We start from the raw sequence: 12,965 nt of genomic DNA on the forward strand, positions 1-12,965 counted from the left end.
AAGTGGGGAAGGCTGCGGTGGTCTGAGGAGTGAGCAGTGGGCCCATTTCAGCCGGGCGGCCGTGTTGGTCTGTGGCACTGGCCTCAGAGCCAGGATGCGCGCAGCCGGAGCAGCAACAGGAAACAGGAAGCCGGCCTCAGGGCTGGGCGGAGCCTAGAAAGGGAGCTGGCACCTGGGTGCAGGGCCTGCTGGCTGGCCAGTACCCACGACCAGAGGAGGGGACAGCAGCGTGCAGGGCTGGTCTCTGCTGGCCAGAGAGCGTGGGCCTGTGTGTGGGTGTGAGCGTCGGCTGGGAGGAAGAGGCATCTTCCTGTTCACCGGCTCCGAGGACGTTGCAGAGCAACAAGTGAGGGTGTCCGAAGCTGGTTCCTGCCTGATCACAGACCCAGACTGCCCTGCGACCGCCTTTGTCCTATGTGCTGGTTACCGCTGGGGCTCCAGGAGGGGACAGTATCTGCCCTTGCCCGCCAGACCCTGGGGTGGGGACCGGCCCTTCAGGGCTCCCTGCCCTGTTTACTAGGTATATGCACTTATTCATTGAAAATTTATATTCATCAACTTCCTCCAGGGTTATTTTTGTTCAGTGGGAGCACTCTGAGGTCACCTCTTGCTAAGAATAACCCAGAAAGGGGGGGAGGGGGGGAGGGGGAGGGGAGGGGAGGGGGAGGGGCGGGAGCAGGCACCGGGCTCAGCCAGACCGGCCCACAGCCAGCGTAACTCCTCACTCCTCACTGGAGGCTGAGCCTCCATCATAACGCCTGAGTGAGTGAGTTCTTGAGGGCCAAACTGCTCCACTTCAAAGCGAAAGACTTGTGCGGTAAGCTGTGTGAAGCTGCGGGACCGTTCCACTGCAGCTTAAGCCAGCCGAGTACCGTTTAACTCAGTTATTGGGCCTTTGCAGTATTGGCTCATTTTCCCACCTAATACGACCGTTTGATTCTTAAGACAGAGCTCAAATCCCCTCTTTGTGTCCAGGTTAGAAGGGCTCCTTCACTAACCCCTGGAACCTTGACTCGGTGACTTGGTGCCCCTTGTTTTTATGCACAAAACTTCCTGAAGGGGTATCTCCCATTCCTGGGCCCCGGCCCCTCAGGGGGCATCCCTGCCCGTTCCCCTGTGTCGTCATGCTTTTGAAGGCGTGGGGAAAACAGGGCTGTCAGACATCTCGCGAGGTTAGAGACTTTCCTTGTAACGGTGCCCTGCAGTCTCCTCTGCTCATTCCCCCAGCTGATCAGTCAAACCAGCGCTCACAGAGCCATCCAGTACCCCAAGAGCCTGGCCCGTGGTCTGGACCTAAAGTGCCGAAGACATGTTGGGGGGAGGGGCTGGACTTGGGCCTTTGAAGGGAGGTGATGTGTGACAGGGGAAAGTGGGAGGTTTCCCTACCTAGGACCTTCCTGAGCAGCGTGTGCAGGGACGAATGTGCGCGGGGACCCGGCGTGCTTGGGGGAGGCCGGACCGTGCGCAGACTGGCTTGGCTGAGTGGACGAGGGTTTCATTTAAGAACACCTTTGATCTCGGGTGGAGAGGTAGTTTGCAGGCAGCCTGAAGGTTTATATTTTATCCTCTCAAAAATGTGCTGTGTTTATCTGGAGGATTTTTGAGACGGTGGGAGGTGTGAAGTGATGGGCGTCATGTTTTGGGAAGCTCACTCTGGCATCCGTGAGCATGATGGGTTGAGCACAAAAGAATGCAGGGAGATAGGATGGGGTACGTTGGGGCCAAAAAATGCCCCCACAGCCTGTTGGGGGGCGGCCGTGATGGGACAGAATTGGCAGGGCCTGCAGTGCTGGGCTGTGGACCAGGGAGAGGGAGGAAGGTGCTGCCGGCCCCCAGGGCCAGTGGCAGTGGTATTGTCAGAGACCGAGACTTCTGGAAGGGAGCAGGTTTGGCAGGGGCCCTTTCAGAGGCTGATCTAGATATCTGGTCTTATTGGGGGAGCATCTGAGTGAAATCCCAGAATCTCCATTTTGTTTTTCCAAAAGCCCCTGTTTATTTTCATCCCTCCCCGGCCCCTTCCCCAGAGCCACATGTTCCAGGCCCTCTCCAGCAAGAGGCATTCATTCCCTCCGGTCCCGAGCCCCGTGGGCTTCCTAGGACCCCGTGGGCGTCTCCGGAGCCCGAGCTGCACCTGCCCCACTCCCGCTGCTGCAGGGACCTTCCGCACACGCATCTGGGCAGAGTTGTTGACGCCAGTCTTCTTTCATCATCCTCACCTAGAGAATTTTGTGCGTTTCGGTTCTGCCACCTCAAGAAAGATATACGGAGATGGAAAAGCTCCAGGGAAGGGCAGCTAAATCGATGAAGGGGAAGGCGAGGCAGCCAAGTGAGGACAGACAAGAGAGGTTACGGCTCTCCAGTCTGGAGAGACAGAGCTGAGCGGGGATGTGATTAAAGCTATGAAGTCACGCCGTAGGGTGGGGCAGGATGAGCGTTGCCCCAGCGGGGGTGGGCGGGGGTGGGGAGACACCCATCAGAAACTTCAGAAAGGTTCGTGAAGCACAGACAAGAAAGCACCATTTTCCATGCTGAGTTCCCTTCTCACCCAACCTGTCACCCTAGGCCTTGATGTAGAGGTTGAAAACAGAAAAAAACTGCAAAAGAGGTTTACTTAAATACGACCTGGATCTTCTCTACGTAATGGCTTTTTCAAGGGAGGCTCCAGCTCACCCTGAAATCCTTTGAGGTTGACTTCAAAGAGCACAGCCAGGCCCTCTTCCAGGTGGACAGGTGTCCCTGCTGGAAGCGGAACCCCGGATGGGCCGCCACTCACCAGGCGTGCTAGTTCTTGCATCCATTTGTCACAGCTAGCAGGGGCCCCGACTGAGTGACCTCTAAGACTTCACCACGCCCTGAAGTTCTCTCCTCAGTCCTGAGTCTCTCTCTCTCTCTCTCACACACACACACACACTCACACACAGGCTGGAGAGATCTCTGGGGAGGAGGGTGGGAAGGAAGCTCCCAGCCTCAGTGGTGAGAGAAATGGTGGCACCTAGAAGTCATACCCAAGCTGGGGTCAGACTTGCCAGAGCTGGCCCTCTTTGGCCTCTGGTCCTTCTGTCCCTTGACCCCACTGGTGGCCCTTTTAGCCCCTTCACTAGGGAAAAGGAAAATGGAAGGGTCAAGGTCCTGGTTCCAAAGTCTTGGGGTCCGACTCCATTCACCCCAGGGAGGCTGAGCAGGGAGGCACGTGGGCCTCTCTCGGGAGCGGGCGTGGGTGACCTCTCTGGCTCTCCCTGCCTCAAGGCCACTTCCGGCCGATCAGAGCAGAGGGCTGCCAGGGGAAGGGGCTGCAGGAAGGCCTGGGACAGAGGAGACGGGGGAGCCCGGGCCCAGTGCCAGCGCTTAGGGGACAGGGCTGCCCCGCTTATGTGGACGGTTTGGCTGTTTCCTGAAACGAGAGTCAACCTGGGAAAATCCAGGGCGTGGCGGGGAGCTGAAGGGTCTGCGAGGGACTGGAGTGAACGGAGGGCGCGGGTGGAGGGGGGCTGTTGGCGTGCTTTTGTTGACATCACTCTGGGGCATCTGAGCACATCTCTGTCCTGCGGCTGGTGAGCGGGTGTCTCTGGGCCATGGTGAACCCCTTGTATGTCTGTGCATGGGATCGCGTCCCTGTGTGTCTTTAATCAAGAGGCCATAGCTGGCCAGACGCCAGGGTCCCCGGCTGGCACAGAGCTGAGTGTTCCAAGTGCCTGAAAGGCACAATGGCGATGAGGGGGGAGGGGGGAGGGCAGGAACGCTGGGGAGGGCGAGGTGAGGCCACCCCACTTCTGCCAGCCTCTGGGCCTCCCCCCGCCGGAGCTGCCCCGGGGTCTGGGGGTGAAGGCCCCTTTCAGCAGCAGCTCCTGGCACAGGAGGAGAGGGTGAGTCAGGTGCCCAGAGCCAGGCCAGAACGTGGCTCCGACCTCCAGGGCCTTCCAATGGTAGAGGCGGGGTCCCAGGTCTCCCCCCTCCACACCTGGGCCCAGGTAAGCCTGCGCCCAGGGCTGTGCTGGAGAGCTGACCCGGCGCCCTGTCTCCCTTGTATCATTTCCCTCGCCTCTTATCTTTTGTGTGCAGGTGTCATACCTGTCAAACAGGCTTCAAAAATCCCTTTCCTATTTGGAGCCCCGGCACTCTGCCCCACCATGGGAGACAAGGCCTCCCTTCCTGAGGGAGGGTTGGGGTTCTGGGGTCTGGTCCAGACTTCCAGCAAAGGCGGAGGGGAACAGGGCAGGGTGGGCGGCTGGGGGACTGGCTTTGGCCTGCACAGGTTCACTGCAGGAGGTTCTTTCTGGCTTTGCCTCTGGCCTTTCCCTGTGATGGCTGCTGCCTGGGAAACAGCTGCAGCCTTTCCTTGGCCCTGCTCAGGCACATCAAAGCCTCCTTTTCCCTCCTTGGATCCCTTGGGATTTGAGGTTGGGCTTTTCCTGAGACTCAACCCAGAGGTGGGGGCTGGCTTTCAAATGCCTCTCCTGTACCTGGGTCATTTTGGAAGCTTTACCACTTAGAAGGTGTGTAACCTGAGGCAAACATTGGAGACCTTTTCCTTGGAAAAGTGAGAGTAACACGACCCATCAGGATAATTGGGATAATTAAGTTGATCAATTGTATAAGCATAGTTATGCCGAGTCCTCTGCTTAGTACTGGGGAGCTGTCGGTGGAGTGGTTGGAAGGAAGAGAAATAAAAAGATAAATAAGGCAAAGCTCACAGTCTAGGAGGGAGACACACAGTAAACAAATAATTAGGTAACATGTGAGGAGTGCTCTAATGAGATAGAGTGTGAAAGTGCTTTGTAAACAAATGTGGTGTGCGGTGGGCTAGGGGATGTGAGTGAATGCTGGGGTGGACTTAAGGGCCAGGCTCCACAGGGGCTTTGGGGGTGTTGGGGGCAAGGCTGAGTGTTCCAAAGACCAGGGCCTGGCACAGATACCTTCCGGGTGTGTGTGTGTGAGAGAGAGAGAGAGACAGACAGACAGACAGATTTTAAAATGTTCCTTAGAAGACAGAAAGTAGAATACTGGTTGCCAGGGACTTGGGGGATGGGGGAGATGGGGAAATTTTGTTTAATGGGTACAAGAGTTTCAGTTTGGGATGATGAAAAAGTTTTCAAGATGGACGGTGTTAATGGTTGTACAACAGTGTGAACGTACTTAATTTCACTGAATTGTACACTTGAAAATGGTTAAAATGGTGGGTTTTATGTTGCATATATTTTACCAAAATTTTTTTTTAAGTTTTAAAAAAATGGTCCCTAGAAAAAGTCCCTGGTCCATGCCCCTGTCCTCAGCCCAGGGCTTTTCAACAACAGCACCATCCACATTTGGGGCTGCGTAATTTTTGTGGTGAGGGCTGTCCCCTACCCACCAGAAGCCACTGTCCGTCCCCCCAACCCACAGTGTGGTGACCAAAAGTGTCTCAGACATATTGCCAAATGTCCTCTGGGGGGCAAAATTGCCCCCAGCTGAGAACCACTGCCTTCACTGCTTGGAATAAGCTGCTCACAGGAGAGGCCCAAGGAGCAGGTGGGCAACAGAGAAGCAGGAGGCATTTCCCTGGGGTGGAGGGGTCTCGCCTGGAAGGAAGGCAAAGATCAGCAAACTCTGAGGGGCCCCGGGAGGTGGGCAGGGTTTGAAGACCCGGGGAGAGGCACACTGGGCGGGGGTAGGCGCACAGTGGGTGACGGGCATCAGGCTCTGCTCAAGCCTGTTGTGTCCACCACCCAAGGGAGGAGGAGTGAGGGGGCCCGTGGCTGCCATTCCCATTCTGCCACCACTCCTGCCGTCTCCCCGTACCCCACGGGTGAGAGGAAGGGGAGTGGAAATTGTCACCTCTAGCCGCTGGTGGCGCCTTCTACAGGGACCAGGGGCTTCTGCTGCTACCCCTCCCCGCCATGGGAAAAATGAGTGTCTCAGGGTGTGCCGTGTCTCCTTTCAAGGCAACTGTAAAGAATAAAAGCAAACAAAAACAGGATTTTTAACAGTTACACCTGACATGCAACCAAGTTGAAACTCCCTCTAGACGTGTGAACTGGATGCTCTCACTCGTACGTAACCTGGTCTTTGGCATTAAGGGATCAATTACGACTACTGAACACCTGCCAGGTGCCCTACTCCACGCCCAGTCTAACCTAATAAGGCAAGTCCCTGCCTCTAGGAGGCGACAAGCTAGTGGGGGGTGGGGGGAAAGGAGGGCACAGGCCTGGCTGGGGTGGCCACTCCTAGTGGCTTCCAGGTCTGCTCTTCTCACCTGAGATGCCCTTTTAGGGAGCACCCAGCTCTTCCCTGGAGATTTAGAGTTGCGTCAGTCCATTTGCCTGTGGACCTCCTTCCTTCCTCTCAGTGGTTTCTTCTGGGTGGATTTGACCTGCCCAGTTACCCTGAACTCCAGAGGGAGGGCCAGTGAAGGGCCACTACTCGCGGTGTGTGTTGGGGGGTTCTTGATGGGTAAGATGGATCAAGGGTTGACCGTGGCAAGAGTCAGCAGCTCCCCTAAGCCCAGAGCTTTGGTTGACTCAGGGCCATCCACGACCAGAGAGGGCGGGCAATGGAGGATGGGCTGGTCGGGAAGAGAGGAGGGGGAGGACTCGTGAGATCGGGGCGGATTTCAGCCCGCTGAGCTACCCCCGGGGCTGGAGCTGTGCCGAGTGCTCCCCTACCCCTCATCCGCCCACCTCCGGGAGGATGGCGTGTCTCATGCTGCTGCAGACTGGGGTCCTCCAGGGCAGGCCTGGGAGGGGTGCCCGATCAGGGTGGGTTGGGACCCTGGGGCTGGGTTGGGTCTCGGAGCAGGTACTCCTGGCTCTCTATGCTATGGAGCTGGCAGTCAACAGGAAGTGAGTCCCAGGGTGAGAAGAGGCCGTGTGGTCCCCGGGCAGGAAGTGAGTGACAGCGGAGTTGTCTGAGCAGTTTGTGGGGCTGGGAGCCTGCCCCGACTTGAGGTGTCTGTGGGGAAGCAAGTGGCTAGAGGAAAGGAGGACACGGCCATGGTAAGAGATTGGCGCTGACCCAAACTTCTCAGCCTGCGTTGGCCAGTGGGATCCCCTACCCACCTCCCCGGGAGTGCCGCGTTTGGGGCTCTGTGGCGCTGGCACAGCCGGACCTGAGGGTAGCAGTGGGGGCCCAGGCGTGCCTGGCTCTTTGGGTTGCCTGGGCCACCTGACTCTCTCACACACAGGAGCCTCGAGGAAGGAGAGGATTTATCCAGGGAGGGGAGTTCTAGGCCAGGGAGCCTGCTGGCTTGAGCAGGGAGGGAGGTGGGAAAGACCTTCTGAGTCCTGAACAGGGTGTGTGAGTCCTGACACCTGGGGATGGCAGCTGAAGAGAGAGACAGGGCCTGGTTGCTCCCCTGGCCGTCCTGCGTTTGGCCTCCTGGCTCTGCCGGCTTCGGCCCCGAGTGCCCAACCCTAGGGGAGGACTTCTCCCTTCCGCCAGAGGCCAGAGGCCTCCTCTTCCTCTTGCTGCGGCCCCCCACCCCTGCCGCGGAGGCGCGCACACGTTTGTAGCTTTCTGCGGGAGGTTTTCTTCCTGGAAGCAGGCCTGCCCCCAGCCGTCCCACACAGCCCTCCACACAGCCGGGAGAGCAGCCTGGCAAGGCCACGCGTCCCCTCTGCTCGCCCTCAGCTGCTCCGTGCGGGGACTCTCGTCCAGGGAGGACGCTGGTTTTTATTTTTGTTATTTTTTTCCAAGGCCCTCGTCCCTATTCGCCACCTCGGGGGTTTCCTCACCATACAGCAGTGGGCTCAGAGTTGAGATCGTAGATCCTTGGAGGCCGCCGGGCCTTGCAGGGACGGTCTGGGGAAACCAGCGCTCTCTCAGGCTTTGCGGGGGTGCTTCAGGGATACAACTCTCTGGAGGGAATTTGGCAGGATCTACTCACGCGTAGATGGGCAGGCCCTCTCCCCCCGGCCGGTCCACTTCTGGGACTCTGGCCTACAGAAATCCACAGGTGCGCAGAGCTGTTAAGTGCAAGGGGTTCACTGCAGCAGAAAGCAAATCAGCCCAAAGGCCCACCATTAGGAGATGGTTTGAATAAATTAAGGAGCATCCATTCAATAGAATGCTGAGCAGCTGAGACAGAATGAGCCCGATCCATACGCACTGTCATGGAGAGATGCCCGCTGTGCTCGCTAAGTGAAAAAGCAAGTTGCAGAACAGGATAAGTCATATGATCCCTTCTTAGGGGAAAAAAAAACCTGGATCTGGATGTGTGTATGAATACATGTGTATAAACATGTAACTTACACATGATTGTAGACGCATAGGAAAAAAAAGTCGAGAAAAGATACACGCCAAACTGTTAACAAGCAATTTAAAAAACTTTTTTCTTTTCTTAAATTTATTTATTTAGTTTTTGGCTGCGTTGGGTCTTCGTTGCCGCGCGCGGGCTTTCTCTAGTTGCGGCGAGCGGGGGCTACTCTTCACTGCGGTGCGCGGTCTTCTCATTGTGGTGGCTTCTCTTGTTGCCGAGCACGGGCTCTAGAGCGCACGGGCTTCAGTAGTTGCGGCACGCAGGCTCAGTAGTTGTGGCACGCAGGCTCGGTAGTTGTGGTGCACGGGCTTAGTTGCTCCGCAGCATGTGGGATCTTCCCAGACCTGGGCTCGAACCCGTGTCCCCTGCATTGGCAGGCGGATTCTTAACCACTGCACCACCAGGGAAGTCCCAAACTGTTAATAATGATTCACCTGTGGGGAGTGATTTTGGAGGTACAGAAGTGAAATAGGAACTTTAACCTTTTAATACTACTCATTTTTGTGTGGTTTGAATTTTTATAATATATGTGTCTGACTTTTATAAACAGAAAAAAACTTAAAAAGAAGGAAACCCTCCATTGGTCTAGCCTAGTCATCTCACCTTACAGGTGGGGAAACTGAGGCGCCCTCTTGAGCCTCACCTTCCTGAGGTGCTTGCTGAGCTGGTGCCGCTCCCACCCTTCTCCAGGCGGCTGATCTGCAGGGGAGCCGATGGGCAGGGCTGCTGGGGGCGGCCTAGTGCCCGCGGATGTGGCAGAGCGCCAAGTATAGGGGACTCTTGTCTCTCCTGCCCCAAGAGGACACCTTCGTTCCTTCTGATATGTCCTGGCCTACCTGCCCCCAGATGGCCAAGGATGAAGTGCTAGCCACGCTCTGTCCTCACAAAGTGTGTGGCCTCAAGCTCATCACAAAATTCTCTGAGAGCCTCCCCAGGGAGGTCGAGCAGCTCTGAGGGGTAACGGGTGAGGAGCTTTTGCCCACCGTGCAGTGACACGTATGAAGGACGGTTATGACAACTCCCAGTGTGATTCTTGTAGCGAGCTCAGTTCTGAGACTCTTGGGGACAAAGCAAGACACTTCCTCTTGGAGGGGAACGTGGCGCCGCGTGCTAGGGAGGGTTGCTGCAGAGATTGCGGTTGCTGGCTGGGGCCTTGGCTCTCCTGGCATCCGAACACCCAGGAAAGGCTGTGGGCCAAAGCTGAGGGAGGGACCTGTGCTAGGCTTTGGGGCCCGGAGGAGGCCCTCTTTCACCCTCACACTCCACCTGGCCAGGCAGCAGCTCAAGAGACCAAGAGGATGGCCAGGGGGGCTTTGGCACAGAAGTCAGATCAGCCCGGGTCTACTAGCATCTTCTGAGGAGGGGTCCTGGTTTGAAGTAGGGGTAGTGTGAGGAGCACCTGATTTCCGTAGAGGCCACAGAGAAGACTTGGGCACCCTCCGTCACCTCAGTGGGTGGGGGTGGCCTGGGCTGGGGCGCAGCCCGCAGGGGAACCAGGCTGTTAAACCTGCTTGGTTTCTTCTCCCGTTTTCTTAACTGGAGTCCACAGACCTCTTGACTTCAGGGGGTCAGGCCTGTGAACCCCTTGAATCTGAGCGAACAATTGTGAGTGTATTTGACTTCATAAACATTTATGTGAACACAGTTTTCTGGACAGAGGGTGTATAATTTTCACCGGAATCTCAGATGGGTCAGTGACGCAAAAGGGGCTAAAACCACTGGTCTAATGCTCCCCTCACGTTTATCTTTCCAGGTGGAAAGCAGTGACACGCCGAAGGACCCCGCCGTGACCTCCAAGTCCCCGTCCATGGCCCAAGACTCAGGCCCCTCAGAGCTGTTACCCAACGGGGACTTGGAGAAGCGGAGTGAGCCCCAGCCAGAGGAGGGGAGCCCCGCTGGGGGGCAGAAGGGCGGGGCCCCAGCAGAGGGAGAGGGTGCAGCTGAGACCCCGCCCGAAGCCTCCAGAGCCGTGGAGAATGGCTGCTGCACCCCCAAGGATGGCCGGGGAGCCCCCGCAGAAGAGGGTAAGTCCTGGGCAAAAGCAGGGCAGCCTCTGCTGGGCTGGCTGGGATCCCCCTGAGGGTTAGAACCTCGGGGCCTAGTGGGTCCCAGGAGGCCTGGGCTGGGCACGGTAGCTGAAGGCCTGCTTGCCGAAGCTGTGCCCTGCAGGCTGCATACAGCCTGCACACGTGTTTTATTTGGCCCATGTAGTAGTTTAAACATTTAAAAAAATGAGTTGCCAGTATTTAAGAATCAAGAAATTTCACATAAAAATCTGGAGTTTTGGCTTCTCATGGAAAAAAAAAAAAAGCTAGATCTGGCAACAGTGGGTTTACAGAATGCCATTGGTTGCTGGACTGGGGTGATGGCTGTCTCCCCCTAGGCTGGTTGTATGCCTCGCTTTCCCTCAGCCTTTGCCCGGCCTGCTTACTCTTCCGCAAGACCTGCGGCTCTTCGGGATCCACACGTTGGTAGCCCCTGGCCTGGGCGCTCGAGGGCAGCAGATGTCCTTGTGGATATTAAAAGCCCAGTGGGCTTTTCCCGGTGCAGATGTCCTGAGCCGACCATAGTTGAGTGGACTGGACTGAAGTTTGGTGGTGACAGATTGGGGGAGGGGAAGAGCAGGGGGGAGTTGGGTGTGCGCTGCCCAGCCCAGGCCTCTTCCTCTGAGGACTTTGTGGCCTAGCCCTGGAGTCCTGGAAAGTTGCCCACTTTTCTCTTTAAGGTTAAGCCAGCGATTTCGGGGCCAACAGAGCTGTAAACATGTTAGTAATGAGGACAACTAGCATTTGTACAGGGCTTCACAGTTTACGAAGCACTTTCTCATACATTATCACATTTGATCCTCCCAGGGCCCTGCCAGGTTGTTTTGCATATGTGCATTTTAATTTCAAAAAGCCTTCCTTCCTGAGTGTACATGATGGAGTGAATCAATCGATTAATTGGTATAACTTAATTTTGCGTGCATTCAAACCTAATATTCGTGCAAGGTAGAGAGCATCTCTGGAAAAGAGAGTCCCAAATTTGTTTTAAAATATCTTTCATTCGTCTATCATTCAACTAATATTTATGATGCTCCCACCATGTGCAAGGCGCTTTCTGAGGTACTCACTCTGCATTTGTTGTTTTGTCTACTCTTCCAAACAATCTTCTTCAAGAGGGATTATTATCCTCATCTTAAGGTGGAAAAAAATTGAGCCTTAATGAGATGAAGTGACTTGGTCAGGGACCCCAAGCCTGTTAGTGGCAGATCCAGAATTCGTTCCATCTTGGTCTCTAGCTTCAGAGTCGGTGTGCCCTTCCCAGATCCCCTGCTGTTCTGGAGTGGGGCTTGGAGTGGGGGATGGTCCTGAACTCTGCACCTCCGGGGGTGTGTCCTGACTTGTGGTGGGAGTGGCCAAGGGGCCAGAGTGGAGTGAAACTGGAGGAGAGGGAGAAAACGCCATCCTCCCCTTACAACGGCCAGATGTGCAAGAGCAGAACCGGGGAACCCATGGGCCCTTCCCACCAAATAGGCAGCTCCTGGGACCCCACCATGGCTTGCACCCAGCTGCCACCCAGGGCCGGGGCAGCCCTTGCTGCCTGGTGGGATGGAACCAGCACTCCAAGGCTGCTCTTAACCCGTGAGAGTTTGCTTTCGGTTTGGGACTTCCCCGGCTCTGTTCGTTCTCAGGAGCAACTGCTTCGGTCAGTGAACAGGGGTTTATTAAACACCCATTTGGTGTGTGCCGGGATCTGGGGAAACCATCACGAACAAAAACCTGGTTCTTGTCCTGGAGGACCTCACAGTCCACTGGAGAGGTAGATGTTAGTGAGAAATGCACACTTAAAAGTGTGTGATTATACACGGAGATAAGTTCTCTAAGGGAAAATAAACATGGTTCTCTGAGGAGCTGTAACAGAGGAACCCCAGCCAGCCTGGGCTGTTACACCTAAGCTGAAGGATGAGCTGGGGTTCACCAGGGGAGGCAAAGGGCCGGGAGGGGGTGAGAACAAGTGGGAGGGAGCATGGTATCCAGGGACCTGACAGAAACCTACAAGTCTGGAATTGGGGGAGGAAGGGAGAAGGGTGTGCGACAGCAGACAGGACCAGTGCAGCTTCAAGGCTGCCCTCTCAGGGGTTGACATGATCGGCTTTGCATTTTGAAAAGATCCCTTTGCCATCTGGATCCTGGAATGGAACAGAGGGGCTGGGAAGCAGGACGAGCGACTAGGAGGCTGCTGCAGGCGCCCAGGGGAGGAGGGGGGATCTGGGGAGCTGTGGATGAGTGCCAGGGACACAAGGGGGAAGAGGAGAGATGGTTCAGGGGTTACTCCTGGGTTTGGGACTTTCACATATTGAGCGGATCCTTCTCAGAATCTTAGTGCAAAGTGCACTGGGCAGAAACATCCCACGTGTCCTTGATCTTCAGAATTTGGCCTTGGAGCACTCCTGTGTGGCCCCAGCTATTTAGGTAGTGGGGATGCTGGCAGGGATCAGAGCTGGGATCCCTAAAGGTCACTGTGAATTGCCTGGATGCTGAGACTGGTGAGCTGTTACCTAGAGGGGTGGGCAGTGGCCTACTGGAGGCTCGGCCACTGGTGCAGCAGTCAGCCACATAGAACACATATGCAGCTGCTCGGTTCCAAGGAGGAAGGAGACTGAGGCCCCAGGGCGGCAGTGAATTGGCCATGGTCTCCTTTCGGTTCCCCTCATTCCAGGTCTCTTTGCAGGGGCCCCATCCGTCTCTCCCGG

At 56.2% G+C, this 12,965-nt stretch overlaps 1 protein-coding gene across 2 annotated transcripts in view; it reads left to right on the plus strand.

The window, feature by feature from the left end:
* DNMT3A (DNA methyltransferase 3 alpha) overlaps positions 1 to 12,965 on the plus strand; it is a 104,646-nt gene that overhangs the window by 44,909 nt on the left and 46,772 nt on the right. For both annotated transcript variants that reach the window (XM_036872918.1, XM_036872917.1), the window contains exon 4: positions 9,984 to 10,254. In XM_036872918.1, coding sequence (XP_036728813.1) covers positions 9,984 to 10,254 — 271 coding nt within the window. The remainder of the gene's footprint in view (positions 1 to 9,983; positions 10,255 to 12,965) is intronic.

The sequence above is a fragment of the Balaenoptera musculus genome, chromosome 13, assembly GCF_009873245.2.
Source record: "Balaenoptera musculus isolate JJ_BM4_2016_0621 chromosome 13, mBalMus1.pri.v3, whole genome shotgun sequence".
NCBI lineage: Eukaryota > Metazoa > Chordata > Mammalia > Artiodactyla > Balaenopteridae > Balaenoptera > Balaenoptera musculus.